The following is a 27,051-nucleotide window of genomic DNA, read 5'->3' on the forward strand; positions in this document are numbered from 1 at the left end:
AGACTGAAGGGAAATCTTCCCTTGTGGTAAATGGATGGGAACAAATGACCTGCTGTCTCCAAAACGAATGCAAAAGGTTTTGTCTATACATTCACTTTAAAGCACACCTTCACTCTATATCAATCTGCTCAGCTGGGAGCATCCATCTATGAGCAGGCTGGTCGTGCTGAAGTCAATCCATCTATCAACTTTAGTACAACCAGCCTGTCAGTTTTTGCTATAGCTGCCAGCAGTTATCATTGTGTTCTGCTGACCGGGAGGCTCCCCACCGGCAGAATGCAATAGCGCTGCAGGAATGATTCCGTCAGTGTTGATTGGGTGGGGCAAGAAATTTTCTTTCCTGCAACACCAGTTTTGAGATTTTTTTTTTTTTGTGTGCTTTGCTGGTTTCTTGGCTAAATGAGGAATGCCATTCATGCCACAGGGCATCGTGTACCGCTGAGCACTCTGACATGTGCACACCTACTGGTTTCCGCCATGCAACTACTATGGAAGACTTCACTTTTCCTTCCTTGTGCTTGCATGGCAAATCTCCTGTGTGCACACAGATATGCTGATGACGTTACCAGGACCCAATGGGCAAGCAGAGCCCCTTGGCACATCTGTACACTCTCAATAATGGCAGCACCAGAGGGGATGGAAGAAGCCACTAAAATAGGGGACTAAAGTTCCTCTTTTAAAGGGATTCTAAAGCCCAAAGGTTTTTTCCTTTTTACCTTTAATTCATTCTATGCATTAAGGTAAAAAAAAAACACACCTGTGCAAAAAAGCTGCACAATTCTGGCCAAAATGAGAATGACGATTTCGCTTAGAATAAAAAGATCACGATTCTCGCGACATAAAATCTTTCACATTATACAAAATAATTGGGCAAACGTTACGTTTTTTTTATTTTTTTTATTCGTTAAAGTAATTTTTTCCAAAAGAAATTGCATTTGAAAGGCCGCTGTGCAAATACAGTGTGATATAACATATTGCAACAACCACAATTTTATTCTGTAGGGTCTCTACTAAAAAATATATATAGATATATTAGAACTGCACGATTAATCGTTAAAAAAACACGATCTAGATTCACCCACAACCCCCCCCCCCCCCACGATCTCTCCCGCTTAGAGTAGGCGATTCTTTCATATAAGCAAGTGGAGAGATTATCTGCTCACTCAGCTGTCAAAAGAAAGCATCCCGGGTAATCTGCCAAGTGTAGAACTTGAAACATTGTAACTAACACTTTACTTAAATCAAAGGGAAAGAACTTCTGGTGTAAACAAATCTGGGCAGTCTGCCAAGCTTTCAACCAGTAAATGCAGGAAGTTTAAAGTGGTTGTATACTCATTTTTCTAACTTTTACCTACAGGAAAGCCTATAATAAGGCTTAACTGTAGGTAAAAAAAATCTCCTAAACCTGTACGGTTTAGGAGATATTCCCCTCGGTACGCGCCGCTGACTGCAGCGGCGCATGCGCACAAGGGGATTCTCGGCTCAAAAAACGGGCAGTGGCCGGACCCGGCCGGGATGAAATCTCCTGCGCGCATGCACGGTAGTGACGATATCACGACTCCAGCCACTCCCAGCGCCAGAGCCGCGATACCCGGAAGAAACGCAGAGGGAGCTGATCGGGCCAGATGTCAGGGCCTTGTTCTAAGGTAAGTATTTCATAATGAGCTAGTATGCGGTGCATACTAGCTCATTGTGCCTTTTGCTTTGCAGGTGGTAAAAAAAAAATTAGCGGGTTTACTACTGCTTTAAAGAGGAAGTAAAGGCAAAAAAAAACACAAACCCTGTAAGGCAAAGGCATAATGAGCTAGTATGCATAGCACACTAGCTCATTATGAATAACTTACCTGAGAACAAGGCCCCCCAAAGCAGTCCTCTGTCTTCCTCTTCGCCGCTGCCATGTATCCTGGAGCGACTTCCGGGTCTCGCTGATTCGCCGGAGCCGCAATGACGTCACTCCCGCGCATGCGCACGGGAGCCGACACTCGCGGCATATCGCCGCGATCTGCGGCCTGCCCAATGCGCCTGCGCGGTGGCTGTCTTCGGGTAAACATCTCCTAAACCGTATAGGTTTAGGAGATATTTCTTGCACCTACAGGTAAGCCTTAATCTAGGTTTACCTGTAGGTCAAAGTGGTCTGTAAGGGTTTACAACCACTTTAACCACTTCTTTCTTAAGTTAAAAATCAATATTCTTTGCTAGAAAATTACTTGGAGCCCCTAAACTATATATATATTATATATTATATATTATATATTTTTTTTTATTCAGAGACCCCAGGGAATAAAATGGCAATTGCTGCAATATTTTATGTCACACTGTATTTGCCCAGCAGTCTTTCAAATGCAATTTTGGGGAAATACACTTCAATAAATAAAAAAACGAAACCGTAAAGCTAACAATTTTTTTTTTTTTTTTCGATATCTATCTATATCTATCCACACTCCTCTTCAGTAAATTGAAGGCGGTGGTCATAGACGGGGAGATTTCCCTGGAAGCAATCAGCGGGGTGATGGCTTTCCATTTGGGGTGCTCTTTGGGGACATCAGAGCCTTTTTCCAGCAGTTTGGAAATTCTTCCTTGCATAGATCCAGCCATGTAATCTCAGGCATTTCTAGAAAGGATTGCGCCATCTTTGACAGGCCTTAGGATGTTCCTATTGCACTTTAGGAGGAGTAGAAGGAACGCACTGCAGTGGTCTATCTCTGTGTCTCCCGGGCTGACGGGTCACATCTCCACACATTCACAGGCCAAATGATGAACCTATTTATAAAGTGCATGTGGGGGTGGTGGGGCGTAGGACGGGAATACATGACCTGTTGACACTCCTTGGGTAGCCAGCTTGAGGAGCACAGGCCTAACTCAGCATCTGCAAGACAGGATCCAGTAAGAATGTGTATTTGTGTAGCATTGCTTTAAATCTCGAACACGGCGGAGTGACTCAATATGGTAAAGGCAATTGTGGACGTGTCTGCTCCGATTCCTCTCTGGTTGTAGCGGCCTCCAGTCTGTGAGGAGTCTGCGTTTCAGGATTACAAGCATTTTTCCACTCGCTGAGGTTGCACAAGTCATTATGGCACTTGTCAGGCATGCTGGACTACATGAGTCACACAGGGAGTGCCTCTGATAGCAGAGCACATTGTGTGCGTAAAGGGAGCCTGGAGTCATGGCTTGCTGGGGGGAGGGGGAAGGGTTAAATTGCTGCATTTCTAGAGCACAAAGCATGAGACTGACTTACTCTTTTTCGCAAATGTCTGACTTTAAAGGAAACCTGTGCTGCTCCTGTCTTCTAGTAATGCTAGTTTCCTGGCTGCTATGCTTTGAGCAGCCAAAGCAGGTCTGCAGATTAGGTGACGTGACTTCACTTGTTGCATGCTTGTTCCAGGGAATGGAGTTCTAAATTGTGCCGCCTCTGTGCTTCCCTGTAGTGGCTCTCTGCACATCATTGAATGTGATGTACGGGTTTGTTGAAAAACGTGAGATGGGGTCACTTTGATCAATATTTTGTCAGCTTAAAGGGGTTGAGGTTCATGTTGTGTTTTTTTACCTTAATGTATCCTATGCATTACGTTGAAAAAAAAAACACCTGTCCGTAATTGGGGGGGGGGGGGTGTTTTACTTGAACCCTCAAACTTGTCCCACGGGGGGCACACTCTTCCTCTGCCTGGGGTTCTTGGCTCTTGATTGGCTAGATTGATAGCAGTGCAGCCATTGGCTCCTGCTGCTTTCAAACAATGGACAGCTCACTGGAGCGAACGTGGAGGACCTCACAGCAGACCAGAGGTGAGGAAGGGACTTGGTAATGGAGAGTGCATGGAGGACCTCACAGCAGACCAGAGGTGAGGAAGGGACTTGGTAATGGAGAGTGCATGGATGACCTCACAGCAGACCAGAGGTGAGGAAGGGACTTGGTAATGGAGAGTGCATGGAGGACCTCACAGCAGACCAGAGGTAAGGAAGGGACTTGGTAATGGAAAGTACATGGAGGACCTCACAGCAGACCAGAGGTAAGGAAGGGACTTGGTAATGGAAAGTACATGGAGGACCTCACAGCAGACCAGAGGTGAGGAAGGGACGTGGTAATGGAGAGTGCATGGAGGACCTCACAGCAGACCAGAGGTAAGGAAGGGACTTGGTAATGGAAAGTACATGGAGGACCTCACAGCAGACCAGAGGTGAGGAAGGGACTTGGTAATGGAGAGTGCATGGAGGACCTCACAGCAGACCAGAAGTGAGGAAGGGACTTGGTAATGGAAAGTACATGGAGGACATCAGAGAAGGCCAGATGTAAGGAAGGGACTTTTTAATGGACAGCTCACTGGAGAGCACATGGAGAACCTCAGAGCAGGCCTGAAGGGAAGAGTTTTTTATTAAATGGCCTGTTCATTGGAGGAGTATGTGGAGGACCTCAAAGCAGGCCTGAGTTGAGGGAAGGGACTCGTTAATAGAAGTACATGGAGGACTTCAGAGCAGACCCAAATGGAGGAAGAGTTTGATTAAATGGGCTGAGATGAGGAAGGGGCTTGTTAATGGAGAGTACACAGAGGATCCCAGAGCAGGCCAGAGGTAAGGAAGGGATGTGTTAATGGAGAATACATGGAGGACCTCCGAGCAGGCCAGAGGTAAGGAAGGTACTCTTTAACCGCTTCAGCCCCGGAAGGATTTACCCCCTTCCTGTCCAGAGCACCTTTTTTCAATTTGGCACTGCGTCGCTTTAACTGACAATTGCGCGGTCATACAATGCTGTACACAAACAAAATTTGCATCCTTTTTTTTTTTCTCCCCACAAATAGAGCTTTCTTTTGGTGGTATTTGATCACACCTGCGGTTTTTATGTTTTGCGCTATAAGCAGAGCGACAATTTGAAAAAGCTATTTTACTTTTTGCTATAATATATATCCCCCCAATTTTTTTAAACAAATTTCATCATCAGTTTAGACCAATATGTATTCTACATATATTTGGTTAAAAAAAAATGCAAGGAGCATATATTGATTGGTTTGTGCCAAAGTTATAGCATCTAAAAATAGGAGAAAAATGTGTGGCGTTTTTTATGGGGTGTTTACTAGTAATGGCTGTGATCTGCAGACAGATTGGACACGTTTGTCACGTTTTTGGGACCATTTACATTTATAGAGTGATCAATGCTATAAATACGCTCTTATTGCTGTATAAATGTCACTGGTGGGGAAGGGGTTAACACTAGGGGACGATCAAGGGGTTACGCTGAGAGCTTTGGACTCATTTAACCACTTGCTTACTGGGCACTTAAACCCCCCTCAGTCCCAGACCAATTTTCAGCTTTCAGCGCTGATGCACTTTGAATGACAATTGCGCGGGCATACAACACTGTACCCAAATGAAATTTTTATCATTTTTTTCCCACAAATAGAGCTTTCTTTTGGTGGTATTTAGTTACAGCTCGGAGTTTTATTTTTTGCTAAACAAACAAAAAAAGATGCAAAAAAAAAAAATCATGTTTTAAGTTTGTTATAAAATTTTGCAAACGGGTAATTTTTCTCCTTCATTGAAGTGCGCTGATTAGGTGGCACTGATGGGCTGCATCGGTGGGCACTGATGGGCTGCATCGGTGGGCACTGATGGGCTGCATCGGTGGGCACTGATGGGCTGCATCGGTGGGCACTGATGGGCTGCATCGGTGGGCACTGATGGGCTGCATCGGTGGGCACTGATGGGCACCACTGATGGGGGGCACTGGTGGGCACGGATGGGCACTGATGGGCACCACTGATGGGGGGCACTGGTGGGCACGGATGGGCACTGATGGGCACCACTGATGGGGGGCACTGCTGAGCACTGATGGGGGGCACTGCTGAGCACTGATGGGGGGCACTGCTGAGCACTGATGGGGGGCACTGGGGTGCAGCACCTTTGAGGCAGATTGTGGGTGGCACTGTGGGCACTATGGGCACTGCTGGGTGGCACTGACGGGGGGCACTTAATTTTATTCAGGATGGCACTGCAGGGGGCAGGTGGTCGCTTGCATTGCTTGCCGTGATCGGGACTGATGTCCCGATCACGGCCACCGGTGATCGGCTTTTTTTTTTTTCTCCTTGCGCTGTCAGCGCGAGGAGGAATACTAGCCGATTACCGGCTCCGTTATATCACATGATCAGCTGTCATTGGCTGACAGCTGATCACGTGATAAGGGGTCGGGATCGACCCCTTGCACTGATCGGTGATCAGGCGAGTCTCATGGACTCGCCGATCACAGAGCGCGCCGCACGCGCCCCTCAGGGGGCGCGCAGGCCGCTCGTACACGGGACTACGTCTATTGACGTCGTCCCGGAAAAGGAGATCCGCGCTGTAGCCGTCATTTGGCTATAGCGCGGATCTCAAGTGGTTAATCACCTGAATCAGGTTCAACTTCTTTGTGTGTGAAAGAAAGGCCTTTGGGCCCGCAAGCAAATATCGATTGGCATAGGAAAAGGCAACGTAGCAGAGGATGGTTTCGATCCATCGACCTCTGGGTTATGAGCTTTATGACCACCCACCTCATATTGGGAAGGTCTGCCTTTTTGCCACCAAAACAGACCTCTGTAGGTATGCTGTGTGGTATCTGGCACCGTCATCAGTAGCAGATCCTTTAAGTCCTGCAAGTTGTGAGGTGGGGCCTCCATGGATTGGACTTGTTTTCCAGTACATCCAGCAGATGCTTGATTGGGTTTAGATCTGGAGAATTTAGAGGCCAATTCAATACTCCCTATGTCGTTGTTTTCCTCAAACCATTCTTGAACCATTTTTGCAGTGTGGCAGGATGCATTTTCCTGCTAAGAGAGAGGTCTCTGCCATCAGGGAATGCTTTTTTCCCTTGAAGGAATAGATTTGGCCTTCAACAATGTTTAGGTAGGTGGTCAAGTAGTAACTACATGAATGGCAGGATCCAAGTTTTCGATAAACTGAAAGGTTTCCCAGCAAAACATTGCCCAAAGCGTTACTCGGCCTCTGCTGGCTTATCTTCCCATATTTCATCCTGGTGCCATCTCTTCCCCGGGTAAGTGATGCGCACACACCCAGGCTTTCACATGTTAACCACTTGCTGACCAGTGCATGGCGATATACGTCGGCATAATGGCACGACTGCACAAATGGGCGTACAGGTATGTCCCCCTTTAAGAAGCGGCATTGTGGCCTCCGGACCCGTTGACTCTATGTCCGCCGGTGTCTCGCGATCGTGTCACTGAGTGGCAGAACTGGGAGATGCCTATGTAAATAAGGCATTTCCCCATTCTGCCTAGTGACGAGACAGATCACTGCTCCCTGTCATGTCCTAGATATCCCCCCCCCATTAGAAACGCTCCCTAGGGACAACCCCTTGATCGCACGCTAGTGTTTAACCCCTTCCCTGCCAGTGTCATTTACACAGTAATCCATGCATTTTTATAGCACTGATCGCTGTATAAATGACTGGTCATTGTCATGGATGTGTCCGCCATAATGACGCAGTCACAATATAAATCGCAGATCGCTGCCATTACTAATAATAAAAAAAGACAAAGATGCCATCAATCTATCCCCTATTTTGTAGACACTATAATATTTGCACAAGCCAATATACGCTTATTGCGTTTGTTTTTATACCAAAAATATGTAGAATAAATATCTGCCTAAACTGAGGAATTTTTTTTTTTATATTTTTGGGGGGAATATTATAGCAAAAAGAAAAATATTGTATTTTTTTTAATTTTTTTTATATTTTTCAAAATTCTTTTTTTGATTTTTTTGTTTATAGTGCAAAAAATAACGGTAGAGGTGATTATATGCCACCAAAAGAAAGTCTTATTTGTGGGGGGAAAAAGGATGTCAATTTTGTTTGGGTATAACGTCGCACAACCGCGCAATTGTCAGTTAAAGCGACGTAGTGCCAAATTGCAAAAAGTGCTCTGATCAGGAAGGGGGGTAAATTCTTCCGGTGGTTAAAGAAAGTGATTCATCAGACCAGGCCACCTTCTTCCATTGCTCTGTGGTCGAGTTCTGATGCTCACATGCCTAGTGTAGGCAGAACTGTGGTGCCGCCCCCCCCCCCCCCCCCCAACACCTCAAATTCATGGACAACATGTTCTCTTGCTGTGTATCCCACAACTTTCAGATACTATTGTAACAAGAGAATCCATGTACTTCCCTGTACCTGTCTGTGGTCATAAGGTTTATGTCTGATCGGTGTATAGGCCCTGTAGCAGGAGACCATAGGACTGGCTGAGCAGAGTTGTCAAGGTTTGGCCAGTCAGACGATGTTTTGGATGCTTTATTTTAGTTCTGCCTTTTCATTATCCCCCCGGAGTTGTTCTTGAAGTTTTTCCTGACATCTATTCTTTTGGCTTTCCCTACTATACCCCTGGACGCAAGTAGAAAAATTCTGCTGGTAATTGTTTAGCTTTGTTAGATGAAATGATTCATTGAGTGGAGAATTCCATGAGTTCTGGCTGGCTTCCATCGGGTGATTCATCCCTGGAGGCAGCCAATCATATCGCTGGATGCCGCGTATTAGAGCTTTCTAGTGTTCGCTATGAAGAGGAGTTAAGTCATTAGAACAGCAGGGGGCAGTGGAGGAGGCTCAGGCTTGGGAATACAAGGAAGCATTATTAGAACGTTCCTCATCGCTGAGACTGACAAGCACACCGCTCTGTGCGCTGCCTCTCCACTTCCACAGCTATTACAAGACAAGTGCACCTGTCATTAAAACTTACACTTCTTCTCCTGAGCCTGTAGGCTATGGAGCGATTGGAAGACTGCATCTCTTCTCCTGAATGGGGGTGGAGAGCTTCGCCCTTGTGAAGCATTGTGGCTGTTTCCTGTCATTAGAGACTGCAGAGAAGACAAGCGGTGATCAGAAAATCACAACCATTGCACAGAATCATTAAGGACTCGAAGCTGGCATTATTGAGAAAAATGACTGTCCTGATTTACATGATATATACAGCCTGGATATATATGGCAACAAGGCTTTTTTTATTTATTTTTTTTTCTCTTAAGCAGTTCCGCTTAAAAAAAATAAATAAATCAGCAGTTACAAATACTGCAGCTGCTGACTTTTAATAATCGGACACTAATGCTGCATTCACACCTGAGCGTAGCGTTTTTCACGCAGAAAATCGCATAAATTTACAGTGATTTTGGTGGCGTTTTTACGGCGTTTTGCAGTGATTTTGTGCAGGGCAAAAGTTCACCAACGTAAAAAAGAAACTCTCAAATCTGCCCGATTCGAACGACAAAAATGGGTCCGGAACTTGTTTGCACTTCAGGCGACATAATGGATTTTTTCCCTCAAGCATTTTGTAGCTTGAAGCTACAAAACGCTCAGGTGTGAATGCAGCCATAGCTGTCCCAGGGTCCAGCGATGCGGGAGAACGAAGCGCCACTCATTTACCTCTCTGTGCAGCGCGCCATTGTAACTGCATGCACCCGGCTGTAGGGTCACAGCTGGGCACCCACCGCGACTGGCTGGGCAATCGTCTGGAACCTGCGAAATGTCCCAGATTGCTGGGGGGGGGTGTGAACAGGGTCAGACACGAGTGAGGAAAATCTGATACACGGCTTTTCCTGTTTATACTGTGAGCCATGATTGGACACTGCTGATCACATGCTAAAGCACCTCCATCAGAGGCTCTTTACCGAGATCGGTGTTGCAGTGTGACACGCCGCATCACCGATTTAAACACCGCCCCCCCCCCCCCCACGCTACGCCTCCGGCTGTTCTCCTGAAAGACGACATATGGCATCCGGACAGGATAACGGAACCACCGCCCGGCCGTCATTCTGCCATAGGCCAGGTGGGAAGTGGGTAAACTTGGTAGGGAGTCACTTGTATCTTGTGAGTCTAGCCATGGGGCCCAAATTTTGGTGAATTTTGTAGGGCAGCCTCATAAGTTAATTTGTAGAAAGGGAGGTGTTGGTTTATAACTCGTTTCCTCAGACCAAATCCAATACAGTACCAGTGGTTTCTTTGAATCTTTTTTACTGCAGTACAAACAAATGTCAATTTGACCCCATGGGATTAGAAAGAAAGATTGTTCTTTAAGTGATTGTAAAGTCAGAAGGTTTATCTTAATTTATTCTATGCAGCGCCCCCTCCTTATACTTACTGGAGCCCATCTCTTTCCAGCGATGTCCACAAGTGTCAGCCATCTGGAACTCTCCCTCCTGATTGGCTAAGACATAACAGCAGCACCATTGGCTCACGCTGCTATCAGTCAGTTAGCCAATCAGAGAGGAGGCATGGCCGAAACCGCAGCTCTGTCTCTAAATGAATGGACACAGGGAGCTGCAGCTCCGATGCCCCCCATAGCAAGCTGGCTGCTGTAGGGGCACTCCACATGAAGTATGGGCCAGGAGCACAGAAGAGGATCCAAGCTGCTATGTGCAAAATTCACTGCAACAGAGCAGGCAAGTATAACAGGTTTGTTATTTTTAGAATAAAAAAAAAAAAGACTTTACAATCACTTTAATTCCAGGAATTCAGCCACTTTGTAAAACGTGAATGCACACCAAGTTAATTCCGAGGAGCTGCATGACATCTCCTGGACTTATCGCTGCTGTTTACATTTGATGGGTTTATTTCTCTGCTGAGGAAAACACTCTGGGATCTGAGGAGAAAATCACATAGAGCCGCTATGCCCGCCCCTCCTCTCTGCCCATTCACAGAAGCCTATGTATTCTGTGAATATGTTCACATATTATCAAGGCTTCTGTGAATAGAGGCGGGCATAGCAGCGGCAGGCTCCCAGAAATAGTGATTGCAATCTTCCAGGAGTACTATAAACCAGGCAGACATAAATAATAGAGATGTCATGCACCTCCTTGCACTTATATCAGTGTGCCCACACTTTTTACGATGGAGCATAATTCCTGGAATTTTGCTTTAAAACGAAAAACCTCAAACTAAATGCTTCTAATATATCAGTAGCTTAAGGGTTAATGCACACAGGCATTGTGTTAGGCAGAACCTTGCTGCAGCAACGTTCTTATGCTGTGTGCATGCAACATTTGTGCTAACGTTTACATGCATACAGAGCATTCATGGGCTCTACTGGCATTTACATGCATATATGGGCCCTACTGGCATTTAGATGCATACAGAGCATGCGTGGGCCCTACTGACATTTAGATGCATACAGAGCATGTGTGGGCCCTACTGGCATTTAGATGCATACAGAGCATGTGTGGGCCCTACTGGCATTTACATGCATACAGAGCATGTGTGGGCCCTACTGGCATTTACATGCATACAGAGCATGTGTGGGCCCTACTGGCATTTACATGCATACAGAGCATGTGTGGGCCCTACTGGCATTTACATGCATACAGAGCATGTGTGGGCCCTACTGGCATTTACATGCATACAGAGCATGTGTGGGCCCTACTGGCATTTACATGCATACAGAGCATGTGTGGGCCCTACTGGCATTTACATGCATACAGAGCATGTGTGGGCCCTACTGGCATTTACATGCATACAGAGCATGTGTGGGCCCTACTGGCATTTACATGCATACAGAGCATGTGTGGGCCCTACTGGCATTTACATGCATACAGAGCATGTGTGGGCCCTACTGGCATTTACATGCATACAGAGTATGTGTGGGCCCTACTGGCATTTACATGCATACAGAGTATGTGTGGGCCCTACTGGCATTTACATGCATACAGAGTATGTGTGGGCCCTACTGGCATTTACATGCATACAGAGTATGTGTGGGCCCTACTGGCATTTACATGCATACAGAGTATGTGTGGGCCCTACTGGCATTTACATGCATACAGAGTATGTGTGGGCCCTACTGGCATTTACATGCATACAGAGTATGTGTGGGCCCTACTGGCATTTACATGCATACAGAGTATGTGTGGGCCCTACTGGCATTTACATGCATACAGAGCATGCGTGGGCCCTACTGGCATTTACATGCATGCGTGGGCCCTACTGGCATTTACATGCATGCGTGGGCCCTACTGGCATTTACATGCATGCGTGGGCCCTACTGGCATTTACATGCATGCGTGGGCCCTACTGGCATTTACATGCATGCGTGGGCCCTACTGGCATTTACATGCATGCGTGGGCCCTACTGGCTGCCGCTACTGCTCACGACTGCCTTGTTAATGGCTGCCACTGATTGCACACTGATACATATACATATATATATATGTATATGTGTGTGTGTATATGTGTGTATATATATATATATAATCTCTCTGCCTGAATAAAGCAGGCCGTACATTAATCAAAATTTGTCTGGTTCAGCAGGGACTGGCTGAGATTTAATCCACGTATGGGGAGTCTGATTGTACCCAAGTTTATCGATCTATTTTGATGCAAGCAGCCTGTTACCTGTAATCCTTGTATTCTGCCAGCTGTGAAGGCTTCCCGCTGACCGAACACAATAGCACTGCAGGGAGCATTCCCCCAGCAACATGGACAGTGATGGGGTAATCATATGTGGTGGAAGGAATGAAACTCGGGACATCTTTGGGCTGCTTATTTCATGCGCTCCATGTGTAGAATGATCTCGGCTGATTCTGAATGACCAAAGCCTGAAGTCCTGCACATGTACGGTTGGCTGCATGCATGGTTTAATGCTGCTGTGCGTTGTGTAGGGGCAGTGCAATGCAATATTACATTACGTTGCATGGTTTACTATATATATTGAAGTTTCACAAATTTCATTTAACTATGCACCACACTGTGCTTCCATACAGTGACATGCGGTGCTGTGCATAGATGTGCCCTAAGGCACCTGTATGGAGTGAACATGACGCACAGTTGTATCCTATGTGGCCATGAGCCTGTATAGATCTGTGCAGATTGTGGCAGCTGGAAGGACATGATGTGAATGAGCCCCATTTAATATTAAACTTAGCTCAGTGTTGAAGTGTAATGTACTGAGCTGACTCACTTGTCTCCTCTGGTCAGGCTTCTTCTCTGCTATTTCCCTTCTGACAGACACCTGAGACTGACCTCATTAGTTCCGTATCAGGTTTATTGCAGCAGCCTAAAATAACTTCCCCGAACAGCCAGGCCGGTGACACAGCATTCGGTGACGGTGCTGATCAGATCTGGACTCATTTAGGGATACACCCTGAGCCTTTATACTACATCAGAAAGTGAGGGCCACTTGAGTGATTTGGTAACTGCTTGTGGGCCACAATGAAATGGTTCAGTTTTATTTTGAATAGCATAATGAACATATTCCTCATGCAGCCGCTAAATGCCAGCAGGAGGGAGAGGATGAGAAGCCAGTTTCCAGCGGTAGCAGGAGGAAAATGGAAGGGCTCGGTTTCTGTATATGCTGCCTAGAGCTGCATAATTAACCGTAAAACAAAAATCACAATCTCGATTCAACCCGCCTTAGGATTTTAATCCGGTGTTCTATCTAATAGTGCAGATCATCAGATAATGCCGCAGATGATCAGCGCATGTGCAGTATGTAACATCACTCCAGCTGATTCTCTTGATCAGCTGGCTGGATGTCAACAGTGCACATGGGTGGATCGTCAGAGGCATTATCCCACATCTGGCAATGCACGGAGGGAGAATCTAATCGCCACATTCTGCCTCACAATCTTCGCATGCATGAGACATCTCCGATCACGGCACAAGCAGTACGTGCTTTGCTCATCATCAGATAATGTCCCTGATCTGTGCATGCGCAGTGTTGACGTCATGCCAGCTCATCAAGAGATCAGCTGGAGTGATGTTGCATGCTGTGCAGATCTCGGAGGCATTATCCAACAAGATGCTACTATTTGACAGAATTCATGTAACAAGTGCAGAGCTGTTCTCTACTCTACGCTGTAAAAGCCTGAATTTCAGCTATTGAGGTCAGTTTAAAATTGAGTTCCATCCAAAAGTGGAACTTCCGCTTAGGTCTTCCCCCATACCACATTTGGCACCTTTCAGGGGGGAGGTGGTAACGGGTACCTTTTTGACAGGTACCCTACCCCACTTCCGGAGACAGTTCTGTCCCTCGGAAGTTCAGCCCTCCTCTTTCCTCCGCCGCCGGGCTAATTAGTGCACCGCGCTTCACGCATGCACAGTAGGGAACTGACTAAAGCCGAAAGGCTTCACTGTTGGCATCCCTTGCCAGAAATGGCGGCAGCAGCATGAGACAGCTGATCCCAAAATCATCTGGGGTGCCCTGGACAGGTAAGTGTCCTAATATTAAGTCAGCTGCTACAGTATTTGCAATTGCTGCTTTTAATTTTTTCGTGGGGGGTGGGAGGAACTCCGCTTTAGCCACTTAAACACCAGGCCTTTTTCTGACACTTGCTGCTTACAAGTTTAAATCTGTATTTTTTGCTTGAAAACTACTTAGAACCCCAAAATATATCTCTATTTAGCAGAGACCCTAGAGATTAAACTGGTGGTTGGTGCACTATTTTATGTTGCGCTGTATTAGTGCAGCAGTCTTTCAAAAGCAATTTTTTTTTTGGGGGGGGGGGGGGGGGCGGGAGGGACAATTTTAATTTAAAAAAAAAATGAAACCGTATGTGAAAGATGATGTTGCACCAAGAATCGTTCTTCTAAGCAAAGAAATTGTGATTGTCATTTTATCCAGAAATGTGCAGTTCTTATGCTACCCCTCCTGTCCAAGTGTAAAACAGACTGACAGGAAGGCCGCACGTTAAGTGCTGTGCAATGGGGTCACCATTGCAACCCATAACGCTACACCAGTGGTACAGGGGTGAAGTAAAAAAAAAAAACTCAATGGCTTTTTACCACCCCCCCCCCCCCCCTCAAAACACAAATGTAAACCCACCCTTACTGTCCTGAGCCCCCTATAAGGCTGCCTTCAGATGGATGTGCTGCGGTTTACCTGCACTTTCGTGTGGGTTAGCTGCACTTTGCCATAGACTTCTATTTCTTGCAGGTGTAGTACACATTCTGAAACTACTGACTTAATGAGCTAAAGGAAATCTATTACTTTGTTACCCTGCATGTGTGTGTATATTATTTATTTTAGGTTTCTTCACATGTATTTAAAAAAGAAACGCAAGGTTGTCAGATGTGTACATGGTTGATTGCTTGTCTCGTTGCATCTGATAAGTCTCATTAACCCCTTGCTCTCCTTCTTACAGCATGCCAATGAAGATGTGGAGCGGATGCTGCTAGGAAACAAGTGTGACATGGAGGAGAAGAGGGTGGTGCTCAAAGCAAAGGGAGAGCAGGTGAGTGGATGGCACCAGCGCTGGCCCCAGTCGGTAGCGGATACCAGTGTAATATTCATGGCCGGGTACGGCAGATATTCCTATAGGTGCTCACACCTTACCTTTTTCAGCACATCTGGTGTTCACACTCAACTGCTTTTCCGAGACTTCAATCCGATAACGTATAATTGAATGGAAGACTATGCAGGTTAGATCTGAAAGTCTGCAAGTCCACTGAGCCTTCCCTTCGCTCCCTGTTCAGGTGACTTTTTCTATTCAGTGTGGGGAAAGATCCCCAACCAATACACAGACAGCAACAAAAACAGGATCCATTCTAAATAAAACGGAAATGACTTTTAGCAGTTTTCATTATCTGTCTTTAAAGTGGTTGTAAACTCTTACAGGACACTTTAACCTACAGGTAAGCCTAGATTAAGGCTCACCTATAGGTGCAAGAAATATCTCCTTAACCTACATGGTTAAGAAGATATTTCCCTAAAAATGGGCATCGATGTCTACGGCGCTTGAGTGCCGTAGACAACAGTGCACTGAGCGTGCTGTTAGTGAAGGCGATCGTGCTGTCACTGACGCCTCCCAAGCACATGCGCCAGAGGGACATCATTGCTGCTCCGGCCAGTCACAGCGCCGGAGCAGCGATACCCACAAGTCACTACGGGTATCGTGGCGGTGACGGAGGACGAGGGTCGCTTCGGGGTCTTCGATCTCAGGTAAGTAATTCATAATGAGCTAGTATGCATAGCATTCTAGCTCATTCCTTTGTCCTGCAGGGTGTGTGGTGGTGTTTAGTTTTTTTAGAAAGGGTTTACTTCCTCTTTAAGCAGAAGTAAATTGCTAAGCGGTGTTGGGGCCCCTCAGGCTGTTTTGCATGCCATGTTAATGCCCTTCCCCCAGCAATGCAATTGCCATGGTCTCCCCCCTTGCCAGTGCTTCCTTACCTATGTCTTCCAGTCTCAGACACTTGGGCTATCTTGAATTGGCTAAGCCGAGGTGACTTGACTCCAATTTGTGCACGCTAGTATTGTGCCGGGAGTTACTTTGCCCCGGCACAATTCCACATGCAGATTACTTTGTCCCGGCATTGGAATTGCGGCAGGTATGTACACGGGAGTCGCGCATGCAAATTATTTTGTCATGGCATGGAACGGTTTCATGAATTAAAAAAAAAAAAAAAAGTTAGCCCAGTTCTTTTGCATAATGTGAAAGAGAATACTCCGAGTAACTAGAGACCCAACATGTCACGCTTTAAAATTGTGCACACTCGTGGAATGGCACCAAACATCACTACTTAAAACTCCATCGGTGGCGCTTTACATTTTTTTACCGGTTACCAGTTTAGAGTTAGAGGTCTTGGGATAGAATTATTGCTCTCGCTCTGTTTGCAGCAATACCTCTTGTTGGTTTGAACGCCGTTTACATATGCGGGTGCGACGTACGTATGCGTTCACTTCTGTGAGCACCAAAGGACAGGGCATTTAACTTTTTATTTTTATATTTTGACACTTTCCCTTTACTTTTTTTTTAATTAATTTTTTTGATCACTTTTATTCCTATTATAAGGAATGTAAACATCCCTTGTAATAGGAATAGGGCATGACCGATCCTCTTCACAGCAAGATCTGAGGTCCGAGTCCCCAGATCCCGCCTCTAAGCTTGAAAGCCGGAGATAAAGGGGGGAAAAAAACAATCTTGGCCTTCCAGCTGAGGCAACGGCAGTGTTTACAGCTGGATGTGACGTCATAACGTTGCGCCCAGCCTCTGAAAGCCATAGAGATGACCGGGGAACATATGGTAAACTGCTGCCGCTGGCCGAGTCATTCTCCAGCTCGCAGGTGTCCCCACCTGGCGCATGTAAAAGCAATCAGGAGGCTGAACAGCCGCTATGACTGTTTTGATGGTGCAAGGCATCACTGTCAGAAAAAGAAGATATCTGGATGCCTGTAGCTGCAGGTGTCATTCAGGTATCCCCACTCAAAGTCCACAACGTCATATGACTACTTTGGGTCGGGAAGTGGTTCCCAAAAAACACTTTTGGCACCAAAATTTTCATTTTGGTGCACCAGTAGAAGTTGAAAAATATTGGTTAACGTTTTGACTATAGATTTGCTTCAGATTTGGTAATTGTGATTTGATGTAGAACGTTTCCCCCATCTCAAACACTCAGTCCTTTTATAATCATCTGACATACTTCACAAGGGAGGGCTGATATTCTGTATGTTTTGTATAGACAGTGTCATGGCGTCCCCTCTGGTCTCCATCTTCCCATGTAAACATCGCAGCACAGACCTCTTTTTGTATTGGCGTCAGGATGCTCCTCTGTCATTTATGAACAGAATTCCCAGAATGCGTGGTTTACAGTGTGATAAATATTTACATAGCAGTGCCGGCTCACACTTCGGTCACATGGAATACGCACTGCTCTTACGTGGGATTTGTCTGTACAGATCATCGGGGTGTTTTTGGTTTACTTCTCCCAAAACGTATTGTTCCCACACAGTAAAATCCTGCTTTAAGATAGTCCATGCCCACTGAGCCACTGCAAGCCTAATGCCCCATACACATTATGAGATTTTCTGCTGATTTTTGTCTTCAGATTTACCAAAACCATGTAGTGTAAGGGCCTGCCTGATTGCATACACATTGAAACTCCTCAGGTTTGACCTCATATTATATGGTTTTGGTAAATCTGAAGGAAAACAATTCGGCAGAAAATCTGATGGTGTGTGTATGGGGCTTAACTCAAGGTGCACTAGGACTTTAGCTGATGCCGGCCAAGCTGGCCCAAATGAACGATTCCTTAGATGATGCAGTAGCTGTCGGTGCTCTATAAACTGTATAATAATGCACCAGTTCCACCCAGTGTTCCGCCAGCATTCTAACACTTTGTCTTGTTCTTGAACTTTTTAGCCATTCATAAGCCATAAGTATTTCTGTCAATGAATACAAGGCTTCGTCTGGCTGACCAACAACAGTACACATTCTGTGGCTGTGCAGGAAAAATCACATATACAGTATGTGCCGGTTCACACAGGGGGGACACGACTTGCAGCGTGACTCAGACGTGACCTACACACGACTTCAGCAGCGACTTGCAAAACTACTTCTGTATAGAAGTCAATGCAAGTCGCCTGAAATCGCCCCAAAAATAGTACAGGAACCTTTTTCTAAGTCGGAGCGACTTGAGTCGCTCCTATTAGAACGGTTCCATAGTACAGAACGGAGCGCGACTTGTCAGGTGGCTAAGTCACTCCTGTGTGAACCAGCACTATCTCACAAAAGTACACCGCTCACATTTTTGTAACTATTTTATTCTATCTTTTCATGTGACAACACTGAAGAAATGACACTTTGCTACAATGTAAAGTAGTGAGTGTACAGCTTGTATAACAGTGTAAGTTTGCTGTCCCCTTAAAATAACTCAACACACAGCCATTAATGTCTAAACCACTGGCAACAAAAGTGAGTACACCCTGCACTACTTTGATGCAACTTTGATCCAGAGTCACGCTCCAACACCACACTGGAAATTGTGCGACTTTGGCGTTGCACTAGTGTGGATGGAAGCTGATTTGGCTACTATGCGCAGTTTTAGTAAATCTCCCCCCTGTGTGTATTTATTTAAAAAACATTATTTTTTTTTTGATCAACTTTATAGCTATCACAAGGGAGAAACATCCCCTGTGATAGCTGGGACAGTGACATGTCCCATTTGGGGTCTTTTTAGATCCCGAACCCTCCTATGCCTTTCAAAGCAGACATTCGAACCTAGATCGGCTTCTACATGGGCCAGTAAAACAAACCAGAAGTCACTACATCCTCATCTCTTCCAGCTTCATCACAGTGGAGGGACGGATGTTCCCTTCTGTCCTCTGTCTGCATCTGCAGGTGGTCCCAGCTTCCCGGGTGAAACGGGAGTGCCCAGGATCTATGGTTGTAGTGGTTTATGGGTCCCCCTCTTCCAAGTCCTGTAAAAAATGATCAAGTGGCTGATCGCCGGCTACAATGTTTGATGCCAGGAACATGGCCGCAGGAGTAGTCGGTGCCCCTTGCACAACCACCTCTCTCCTTGCACGTTAGCTTTTTACTATTCTAGGAGTGTCTAATTGCTGTCTGTGCTGGCCCAGCCCTCCCTACATAACCTTTTTTTATGTAGCTGCCAGAGGAGAAGTGAAGGAGGAATACTGTAGAACAGGGATATGCAATTAGCGGACCTCCAGCTGTTGCAAAACTACAAGTCCCATCATGCCTCTGCCTCTGGGTGTCATGCTTGTGGCTGTAAGTCTTGCTATGCATCATGGGACTTGTAGTTCTGCAAAAGCTGGAGGTCCGCTAATTGCATATCCGTGCTGTGGCAGATCACTTGAGTGACAACTGTGTGTCTGGGGCTGCAAAAATGGTGGCATCCAGTCTCCGGCCTCTTGGATGTCTACACATCTTTTTTGATATTACAGGTAAACGAGCATAAAATACCTTCAATGCACATATCTTATGCAAAGATTGTTATTGAAACAAATGATTAAACGACCGGGCACCCTTTTATTTTTACTACTATGCCATTAAAAGGATGATGTGACATTCGGATGTAAAACCATTTAGGAGGATAATACAATTCCTGAGTGTGATGAGCATTGATGTGTAGAATACATCCCAGATATACCAGTCACAGTGTCCCATCTCCGGACACACAGGCTCATTATCACTGTCTGGTCACATGATCTGCAGTGGGAAAGCTGCCAGTGACTGCACCAGGCTGCAGGGAGCAGCTCATGCACTAGATGCAGACAGATGGCTTTCTTCAGCTTTTTGCAGATCTTGTTGCCGTGTTGCTTCCTGCCAGCTCCAGCACAGTGCCAGGGACAGGTCAGCTTGGCTGTGTAATTGGACACAACCCAGCCATTCATATCCGCAGCCTCCAGTGCAGTTTGTTTTTACTCACCACAGGGGCTCCCGAGCTGCAGTGTCATTTCAGTGCTCGCTAATGCCAGACTCCGGCTTCATTCACATGACCTATGCAGATCAATGCAGCTAAACACAAGGGGGCAGCTTTCTTTGTGGCGTGTACACCTCATAGCTCTGCATCAAAATTCTGCACGTCTACCTTTTTAAGTCAGATTGGCTATTCCTAGAGAAGAAAATGATTTAGTAGTGGCCGCAGCAGCAGCTCAAATTTACTGCAGCATGTTGACTTGACAGGTGGCGTGGCATGTCACTTGCCATTAGGGTTAACATGGCCTCAACCAGGACTCAGACACTTGGTTTGCTCTTGCAGCACCGTAGTCTCATTGCCTTTTTTTTGCCTAATGACAATTTACAATCAAGAGGTGGTAAGATCACCTCCTGGATGCCTGACAGCAGTTGCTTAGCTGCACTCTGAAAAGCAATCCACCGCAAATCACTTTTCAGGAGTTGCTGTTAACCTGTTGGTGCCCAAAGATTATCAAAGCCAATTACATGCCCAGGCCACATTTTGCAGCATCTGCATATGTTAATATAAGTAATTTACATATCCAGATAATTTTTATACAGATTTCTCGTCCAGTGACACACAACTCTCTTGTCCTATAACCGTTGAATTATGCTGCCACCTGCAGGAGTAGGAAGTCAAGTACAAAAAAGCTCAACCAAGAGGCAGCATGATCAGCTCCCCCCCACGAAACCCTGGTTGAGAATGGCTGATCTATGGGAACCCCCTGGTATGTGCACATTTCATTTCCAGCGAGGTCTCGCATATGTTATACTTGAGGTACGAGTGTCAAAGCTTCATTTACCTAAAGCTGAATTTCAGGTATGGATATTTTATACATGGTTATATTGATGCAGCTTGGATCCATGCTGCTAGGTATATACCATACCTCTGGGATCCCTCTAGAAGCCTCTAATAGGAACTCGTACTCCAGTGATCTCCACTATCTTCCGGGTCCCATACTGAGCAGGTAATTACTGTATTATGAACAGTGGTTCTGTGAATGGTACTGTGCAGTGCAAGTGACCTCCTGTGTTCAGTGTAGCTGCTCAGCGTGGGACCTGGAAGCAATCAGAGATCACTGGTGTTTGATTGCAGTGATTTCCAGCTTATAGAGCAGCCTTTCTCAAACTTTTTACCATAGAAGAACCCTTAAAATAATTGTCAGGTCTCAGGGAAACTCTACTAAAACCACTCAATTTTGCTCATTGGTAGAAATGCCCCTTACAACATTGGGAAGAAGGCTCCTTACGTTAGTGGCCAGTGCCCCCCCCCCCCCCCCCCCCATCTAGATGACCAAACTAACAATGGCGAAATCATGTCTCTAAATGCCAGTTGGCATTGGCCCCAGTACTATGCAGGGACTATCAAATGGGAGGTCAACCTGCCACAGCCCAGGGTGCCCCTAGCATCCCCTGGAGGAACCCTGGTTGAGTTTGACTGTTCTTTAGGGAACCGACATGTATGATACATTCATAGTTGCCTAAATCCAAGCTGAATCAATGTACCTATGTAAACATATATCATTCCTGGAATTCTTTAAAGTCTGCAGGATGCCCTTTGTTTGCATTCTGCCCTGTACAGTTCTCTGGTCTGTTTCCATGTTGAGTGTGGCTACATTGCTTTACATGGTTCCTTGGAGCTCTACAATAGCCACCCTTATGTGGGCGCTTCTGCTGGGGGTGTTGGTGTGTGCATGCAGTTTTTTATTCCACTAGTGAAGGCATTCATGCGACCACCATATGCCATCTGCAGTGCATGCTGTTCAGGCCTGGATATGTTGTATATGCACAGTTAATATTAGGGATCAGGGACCATGTACTACTGACCTGGTCAACCTGAGAAAGGGTGTGTGATCACAGGGAGTGAAAGCGCACATGCGATCGGCAGCACATGGTCTATCATGTGATGTTCATGGTGCGTACTTGCGCCGACCGGAAGCGGCATTGAGCTGGGGGAGGGGTGACTGTTATGACAAAACAAGAGATTGGGGACATTGTTTGAACAAGTACTCTGTTGTGGTTTTCCATGGTGGATGTGAATAATTCTAATCTGCTTTCTCTAGTACTGTTTAATAAGGACATGCAATGAGCGTGGGACTCACCATCATCTTCTCTTCCACAGATTGCCCGGGAGCATGGAATTAGGTTTTTTGAGACTAGCGCAAAAGCAAACGTAAACATTGAGAAGGCATTCCTCACGTTAGCAGAAGACATACTTCGAAAGGTACGAGATTCCTCATCTGTGTCCTGATTTTTATATCAGATTTCAGACTTCCAATGGAGCCGACTATAACTCAACACTGAAAGGCAGGGAGATGTGTAGCACTATATTCAATGGTATTAGTCACACCTTTCCAAATATCATCAGACTAGCAAAAGTGATATTTAACCACTTGCCTATCGGGGCAATTCTGCCCGTTCTCTCCTGCATGTAAAAAAAATCATTTTTTTGCTAGATGATTACTTTGAACCCCCCAAACATTCTTTATTTTATTTTTATTTTTAAACAGAGGCCCTAGAGAATAAACTGATGGGCGTTGCGAATTTTTATGTCACACACTAGTTGCGCAGCAATTTTTGAAAATGTTTTTTTGATGTTACCAGACCTCACCTTGTTTCTTTGCTGGTCGATCCCTTTCATTTGTTGGATTTAAGTCATGAAGGCTGAGCGTCGCACATGGGCATTGCCTAGGATGGTCTTCATGCACATACAGCTTGCCTAGGAACATCCTCTCCCCCTGACTGATACCCACTCATCAAGGCATTTTGATATTTGCATACTGTAATGCCGTGTACACACTACCAGATTTTTCAGCGGGCTAGGTCCAATGGAACGAATCCACCGGACAATTCGATCGTGTGTGTGTAGGCTTCATCTGACCTTTGCTGTCTAAAAATCAGACGGACTTTATATTTAAAACATGTTTAAAATCTTTCCAACGGACTGGAGTCTGATTGAAAAATCAGTTCATCTGTATGCCAGTCCGGAACGAAAACCGACGCTAGGGCAGCTACTGGCTATGAACTTCCTTATTCTAGTCCGGTCGTACGTCATCACGTTCTAATCCTTCAGACTTTGGTGTGCTTGTGTGTGGCCAAGTCTGTTTGTTTGGAAAGTCAGTCGGAGCTCAGCCGACAGTACGTCGGGAAGACCGTCGGACCTAGTCCGTCAAAAAGTCTGGTTGTATGCGGCATAACTCATCCCAAGAGCCAGCCTGCTGCTTGTATCAGGGCTAAAGGCTCGAGAGTGCTGAGATGTTTTCAGGAAGCTATGTACAGCACCATACTGGCCTCTCCCGTTAGCCATGATCTACCTTCAATGCTTAGAGAAGCACAGAGACCCAGCGATGATGTAACTGGGTCCAAAATAATGATGGTTGGAAAGGTTTTATTTAAAAATGTCATCAGTTGGGTGGGACCAAGAATGACAAAAAATATAAGCAGATTAAACCTCCGTGTTTGTGGGAGAGAAGAAATGCAATAGAGGGGATTTTAATTTGGGTTGATATACACTTGAACCAGGACAATTCTTTTAGTACAAATTTTAAAAATGCATGCAGCGCTCAAATGGTTTTGAAGGAAGAATTGAAAGTCCATTAGCTGCCTTCCAAACCATTTGATGGCTGCGATTACTGCAGTACTGACAGACCCGGGAGGTGACTAGACACTTCACAAACAATAATTGTCCACTAAATGTACACAAATTGCCAGTTTGGAAAAAAAAAAATCCACTTTCTGTTAAAGAGAATAAAAACCTGATATAACATGTAAACGCTGCATAATTTGGTTGTTGCCCGGAATGACCCTTCATAGTCAGTGCCTCCTCTGTCATTTTCTAAGCCTGTCTAAATATTCCAAAGTAATTTCCAAATGTCAGCTCTGTATGTGTACCCGACTGCCCCAGAAATCTCATCACTCACTTGTGTGATTTCCTTTCTGCTTTACTCACAAATCTTAACTGCGCTACAAGACAAAATGCAGTATTCTGGGGGGGGGGGGGATACGCTAGCACAGCCGTCCCCAGTCTTGTTGGCACTAGGGACTGGTTTAACGGCAGCCAGTTTTTCCCAGGCTTTTTGGGGGAAATGTGCCCATTCAGCCAAAATTCTTTTTGAGGTCAGGTCCTGATGTTGGATGAAAAGACCTGGATCACAATCAGCGTTTCAATTCTTCCAAAAGGTGTTCAGTGGGGTTGAGGTCAGGGCTCTGTACAGGGCACCCAAGTTCTTCCACACCAAACGCCTCAAACCATGTCTTTATGCAGCTGACTTTGTACCCAGGGGCACAGTCTGAACAGAAAAGGTCCTTTACCATACTATTACCACAGGGTTGGAAGAGCACAATTGTCTACAGTGTCTTTGTATAATTTGTTAACAGCACCCTTCACTGGAAACACCTGAACTCAATCATTTGGAGGGGTTCACTTAACTTATGGCCATATAGGTACATGGGCCAACCTGTGTCTAATAATCCTTTGTCTTGTCTTGCAGACTCCAGTTAAAGAACCCAACAGTGAGAACGTAGATATCAGCAGCGGTGGTGGCGTGACAGGCTGGAAGAGCAAATGTTGTTGAACCCTTTTATTTGCATCGTTCACCATCCACCCCCCCTTTCCCCTTCCTACCCAACCACTTCTCGTCCTTGCAGCATAAACCACTCTGAACCCACCCCATCCCCTCCAATTTAACCTTTGAATGTCACCCCCCCCCCCCATATCATATTAACATCCTTCTCTCCATCTAAGCGAGTGCTTGCTGGTCTCGTTCTTCTTCGGATGCATCGAGAACGGAGGAAGACGCAGCTGAAAGTTGATAAACCATGTTTGTGACATTTTCTCATTTTAACGCTTTATCCTCCTCCCCCCACCTCCCGTCACTACATTTTGGTTGTATCAGGTCCCCTCTCGCGTTCTGTTGTCACTAAAAAAAAAAAAATTTTTTTTGAAGGAGGCACCTACAGCAATTACTGCTACTATTCTGGAAAATGAAATGTGTATCACAATAAAACTTAGAGTGAATCACTGTTGTCATATCCATCTTGGCCGCAGGAGCAATTGGGCGGTTTGAGCACGTCGGCGTCTGTGTCACTACATGATGTAAATTAGTGACCCAGTATGGGAAGAAGTAGTGTGCTCTCGGCTAGCCCACATTTTAACTCAGATGGCTTATATGATGCAGTCTGTAAGTACTTGCAGAATCCTCGGGTTATAAACCAACCACTAAAATCTCATACAATCCTTAAATGACAACTTCACCCTTAGGACAGTTGCCTTTAAGTAAAGCCCCACCCTCCTGTGTGCACTTTTGGGCACCTTCAGTGTATTGTATGGCCCTGCACAGAACCTCAAGGTCTTTGCTAAGAAAAGGTTCCAGCCTGTTCCCCCTACTGGGCATCCAAGTAAAGGTTGTGCATTGCCAGCTGGAGCCACTCTGTGAATATGTTGTTCCTAAAGCTGAATTCCAGGAGATAAGTCTCTAGGAAGGTGCCTGCCACTTCATAGACTTATCTTTTATTTGCAACTGACAGCTTTATTGTGCTCCAGGAATAAAACTTCTGGAGCTCGGATGCTGCTTCCTGTGGCTTCTGTGAATGGACTGCAGAGGGGAGGGGTGGGCATAGCTGCTGTGTGCTTCTCTTTCACACCTGGAGCGTGTCCTTCAGGGAGTGCAATAAACCTGTATATATTGTGCTCCAGGAGAAAGGATAACTTCCAGAGCGCCAATGCTGCTCACTATGGTCTTGGTTCCTTCAAGAGCACAGTTGCTGCAACTGCTATGCCTGTCCTCTCCCATGCTTCTGCCCTTTCTCGAAAAGCCTTTGTATTATGTAAACTCATTCACAAAATACAAAGGCTTCTGTGAATGGGCTGGGCATAGCTGCTGTGTGCGCTTCTCTTACAGCCAGAGTGTCCTTTTGGGGAGTACAATAATAAACTTGAATATTGTGTTCCAGGAAGACCATTTCTAAGCTCCGATGTTGCTCACTGTGGTCTCGGTTCTTTCAGGAGCAGAGTCGTTGGAACTGCTATGCCTGCCCCCTCCTTCTGCCCATGCTCAGAAGCCTTTGAATTATATAAACTCATAATGGGCTGCAGAGGAAGGTGGGATTGCTGCTGTGTGCTGCTGGAGAGTGTCCTTCAGGGAGTGCAATAAACTTGTATATTGTGCTCCAGGAAGATGAATTCTAAGCTCTGATGTTGCTCACTCTGATCTCAGTTACTTCAAGAGCAGTGTTGCTGGAACGGCTATGCCTGCCCATTCACAGAAGCCTGTTACATGTCGCACGGCTTTTGCAAAATACCTATAAAAGCAAATCACTCAGAGGAAGATGGTCATGTCCTCTCAGGCTTTGGGAAGGCAATTAAGAGATACCCAATATTGAATTTAGCCAGGGGGAACCTCAGAACCAATCACAGTACTTTTATAACAAGGAATGTAGCATGCTAGATCCAATTATAAGACGACAAAGGAGATCAGTGATGCAACTATACTGCCACAAACAACCCTATAATCCAGGACACCACAACTTGCCAGAGTGGATACTGCCACCCTGAGGCTGACATAAAAAGGGAGGGGACTACTTCCTAATCAAATTTTATCTATAGTAAAATTTTTATAATCAGAAAGTACTACCTTAATTTTGGAAATTAATGCTTTGACAAACAATGAGTAGGAAGGTGTGGACTATTGCAAAAATTTTGGGTTTTTACTATATTCAACAGCGGTGTTCTACAATCTCTTAAGTTAATTGGCCCATATGCAGTCTGTTCTAGGTGTTATAAATATACTGGATCCTATGAGAGTCTACATCTACCTACATTTTTAAACTTTGATCAGATTGGACCCTGCACTCCACAGGTCTATGCAGCTCTGCTTCCCCTGCTGTGTCTCCGCAAGAAATCTGGAG

General features: G+C 45.6%; 1 protein-coding gene across 1 annotated transcript in view; it reads left to right on the top strand.

Moving 5' to 3' along the window:
• The window catches only part of RAB10 (RAB10, member RAS oncogene family), a 99,936-nt gene extending 74,774 nt beyond the window's left edge, over window positions 1-25,162 (top strand). Inside the window, exons 4-6 of the mRNA XM_077489139.1 lie at window positions 15,094-15,183; window positions 22,268-22,369; window positions 24,636-25,162. Of these exons, the coding sequence (XP_077345265.1) occupies window positions 15,094-15,183; window positions 22,268-22,369; window positions 24,636-24,719 (276 nt within the window). The 3' untranslated portion in view covers window positions 24,720-25,162. The remainder of the gene's footprint in view (window positions 1-15,093; window positions 15,184-22,267; window positions 22,370-24,635) is intronic.
• Window positions 25,163-27,051: the final 1,889 nt, after the last annotated feature.

The sequence above is a fragment of the Lithobates pipiens genome, unplaced genomic scaffold (assembly GCF_037356315.1).
Source record: "Lithobates pipiens isolate NorthernLeopardFrog02 unplaced genomic scaffold, aLitPip1_a1.2 Scaffold_18, whole genome shotgun sequence".
Classification (NCBI taxonomy): Eukaryota; Metazoa; Chordata; class Amphibia; order Anura; family Ranidae; genus Lithobates; species Lithobates pipiens.